Source organism: Crassostrea angulata, chromosome 1, assembly GCF_025612915.1.
Source record: "Crassostrea angulata isolate pt1a10 chromosome 1, ASM2561291v2, whole genome shotgun sequence".
NCBI lineage: Eukaryota > Metazoa > Mollusca > Bivalvia > Ostreida > Ostreidae > Magallana > Magallana angulata.
Window position 1 is genome coordinate 19,418,675 of NC_069111.1, and position 3,873 is coordinate 19,422,547.

At 31.4% G+C, this 3,873-nt stretch overlaps 1 protein-coding gene across 1 annotated transcript; it reads right to left on the minus strand.

Annotated features, from left to right (window-relative positions):
- Window positions 1-936: 936 nt before the first annotated feature.
- On the minus strand, window positions 937-3,520 carry LOC128170624 (uncharacterized). Its single transcript, XM_052836403.1, has 2 exons — window positions 3,494-3,520; window positions 937-2,395 (listed from the first exon to the last, which is right to left on the minus strand). Exons 1-2 carry the CDS (start codon window positions 3,512-3,514, stop codon window positions 1,043-1,045), a joined length of 1,374 nt encoding a protein of 457 aa, XP_052692363.1. The 5' UTR covers window positions 3,515-3,520; the 3' UTR covers window positions 937-1,042.
- Window positions 3,521-3,873: the final 353 nt, after the last annotated feature.

Here is a 3,873-nt window from a genome sequence, read left to right on the forward strand (position 1 = left end):
ATTCAAATTTTTGTAAAATTGAATAATTTACAAAGTGATAGAGGAAATTTGGACACGGATATTTATAAATATTGTGGATGAAAACTTCTTTCTTTGTTTCTATTTGGTGTGTTTATCATTCATAAACTTTATTTCATTTTTAAAAGAGTTTAGCAATTTGTATTTTTTTCACAATTAAGAAAATTTCAATTTTAGTGTAAAATTTTTAAGTTTTTTTCTTAAATTTTCAAAAAACATTCAATGGCCATTAATTCAAATGTAGGTCATTGACCTACGTTTTTGAAAGTGAAAAATAAAACTACCATGAAAGGTCTATAACACAAAATAGATGGCTTATCATTAACATCAGTGGAGTTTTTTTTATCATTCTGAGTAAACGTAATCCTTAACACGATATTTTATTACTGCAGTAGTTGTCCATGTCTATTGAAACAAATTCCTACACTTCGAAATCTTAATGGCATATCAAATTGTCAAACAATATATAAAACCTGTCCAAGTTGTCCATTTTGGTCAATTTTAATAATCTCGAAAAAAAATCCACTTGATCAGTTAATATGTCTCCCTCAATTAATCTATACTCTGATATATTTCTCATACAGAACTCCACTTCAATCTTTAGTAGCTATCATTTGTTTCTAGGTACTTTTTAATTATTGTTATCAAAATTAACTGCTACACATTATTCCTTATTCGTCATTCCTGTTACTACATTGACAACAGTAAAGGATAAATAAGAATTGCATGTCAGTTCCACGAAAAATGAGAGACGTGTCTGTCAAAACATAACGACAAAACTAATTATTTTTATAATTGTTAACCGCTTTAAAGGTTTTTAAAAAAAAAATTATCACAGAAAAAAAATCACACAGGCAAAATTGGCAAGTTTGCTATCGGATCATCTACAACATCTGCAAAGCCATATAAACAGCAAAAGAAAGTTTTAAAATTTTATTGATATTGATTCTTTCAATAAAATATAATACAAATATATGAAACCCTAAACCTTCGTCCCTTTATTTCATGATTGTTCTTTTAGTGTTTAATCACTTTGATCTGATGAATCTTGACCAAAAGATTTATTCTCATTCTTAAACCTTGAAAATCTTTTCGCACCCGATCGATCGCGTTTCCAATTTTTCGGATAGCGTTCTCTTCTAGGTTTTGATTCCTCGGATGACCTCGACTCCTCACTTTGTGAACTATCATGAGAACTCGACCCACTACGAAATTTACTTTTCCTTCTTAAGAATGGCTTTCTGGTCGACACAAACTGCCTGTACCGTTTGGATAAAACCTTCTCTAAATACTTTCTTTTCTTTATAATATTCTTTGGGATGATTGATCCCGGTTTTTCGTCAGAGTTGTCTTTAGATTTCTTTCTATCATACCGATGAAGTTTCTTAACCAGTTTGTCTGTTTTGGACGACTTAAAATGGCCACATATCCTAAGGTCTCTCCATAACATGCTGAAAAGCCTCTCATTTGGTTGTACCTTCTTAAATAATTCTTTCACCATATTTACCATTACCCGTTTGTAAAGTGGGTAAAGCCTCAGAGAGCAACTTATTTTCGGTACTTGTTTCATAAAAACATCGTCTAGTATCATGCTTAAGTCATCTAAATGCTGCATCACGTCAATTTTAGGTATTGTAGGGCCAACTAATAGTCCTCTTTGACGATTAATATTCCCCAGTTGAGGTACTCTTGATTTCGAAACAAAGTCTGTGTTTACAGGGACATGATTTTTAATATCACGAAAATGTTCTAGGTCTTTGTCGGAGGGAATTTCAATATTTTCAGTTAACGTACTTATGGTTTTATGGTTGACTTCATTGTTTCTTTTTTCAAATGGAATATCCAGGATTGGATCATTCCTTAGATTGTTAAATCCATTTATAAATGGACTTCTGAATCTATCTGAAAACGTGTTCGTCAACCATGGTGGAAGATTTCTTTCTATTGATAGAGGCGGTTCCGTGTGTCTGTTCCAGCGATTTGCTTCTTCTTGCCATTCAGGTTGTTCTGGTTGTGCAAATTCTCTAAACCGATTTTGAATATTGAGAGCATTTTCAAATCCCCCAAGTTGGTTTTGTAAGTTGAAGGCGTTTCCAAAGTGTGGAAATATCTGAGGATCATTTAAATTTCTAGAAATATCGTTGACATTTCTTTGGTCGAGATTTGGTACAGAACCTCCGGGTATGATATTTTGGACTGCTGCCGATAAAGGTAGACCGGGGTTTACTGGAGATGCAAGTGAGTTTTGTGGTAACATGTTTGGAGGGATAAGGTCTCGAACATTGTTATGACTGCCTGCAGTCTCAAATTTTTGAGATGGAGACCCAGGCAGACTGGAATGAATCTGTGAAAGGACACTACCGCTGAGAATCCAACTCTAAAATATAGTTAGTAAAGTATAAAATAGCTAAGATGTTCAGTTATTTTAGCCGAATTTCGACTGATAACAGCTTCTGAATAGTTTGATACAGTTGAATAAGGTTGAGCGTTTAAGAAATAATCCATCAGATCTACCTTAATATATTAGAGCTTGAAAATGTAAATGTTTTACGTTATCTATATGCAAAGATATTCTTCTTAAGGAGACTGATGTAGTATACAAATAGCTACAGCCGTCCAAGTCCATGATTTGCTTGAGTTGGTAATATAGGTGAGAGTAAATCAAGAGAAGTTTATTCTTATATGTCAAAGTAAGTTTTTATAATTTGTCACGCAGTGCATGCAGTTTTTGTAAAGAAAACGGTTCAATAAATTTCGTGTGTACATTTATTTTATCATTAAGGAGAATACTCATAGCCCTTAGGCTATTTCATTTTTGAAGATTATGCAACTAACAAAAAAAACGGATTGAGAATAACCCAACGAGATATTTTTTAAAACCATCACAGAAGCTTGAAATTCAATTCTTAAAATTGAAAATAAAATAAAAATATTGATCGACGTCAAAAAATATCATTAAATTATAACTGTAGCAATTGATAAAACATATTTGAAATTTTCAATTAAGAAAATCATTTTCTCCATGTAACAGTAAACCGATCACAAATTAAAAGAAAAATATAGTTTCATGGATTTTATTTTTATAACAATTATTCTTTGCATCGCAAGGCTTTTAAATTATAGTTATGTGTTTTCACTTAAAATACAGCAAACATCGTCACAAAAAGTCAAATGCATTAAAAAGCGGCAATTAGATATCTTTACTTTAGATTTGGTAAGGTTTCATGCGAAAAAAAAAATGAAACTTGAATAAAAGTAGGTACTTGTTTTTACAGTTACTGTAATGAAACCAAAGCACTTATACACAAAAAACTACGTCGTTATAAAAAAAATTCTTAGATTTAACTACGGTTTAATAATGTGTTTGATTTGAAAAATATCATGGACTTTAAATATTAGTTGAGTTTTGTCATTAGAATTTTTAAAAAATATCTTAAACATCCCCCAGAAAAGCGTTTACAGAAAAAGAACTCACCAATAACAACACTGTCAACATCTTTTCATTTGTGAAGGTAATTAAAGGGACAACGAGCTTTTATATATCTACATTCTAGTGCAGGTAATTCATAGAATCCCCCTCAGTGAGCTTTATCACAGGCAATACATCACCAGTTTGATGTATGATCTACCATAAAACTCCAGGTAAATTTTCCCTCAACGGCGATTCAATGAAATTTTATTAATTAAAAGAATAGGAAGCATTATTGTCAAAAATCAGGAAATCAAAATGAATTTTAAATGAAAATAAAAACAAGGCATTATATCTATCTCTTTCAGTCACATAACCTAATACGTTGGTGGTGGAAGGAAAGATTTGAAATCAACCAATTAAAACAAACAAATTCATACAATTGT

Bases quoted from the DNA above. Each gene is read 5' to 3' on its own strand.
- LOC128170624 (XM_052836403.1), bottom strand. From the start codon at position 3,514: ATGTTGACAGTGTTGTTATTG. The intron at 2,396-3,493 runs GTGAGTTCTTTT...ACTATATTTTAG, and splicing joins TGTTGACAGTGTTGTTATTG to AGTTGGATTCTCAGCGGTAG.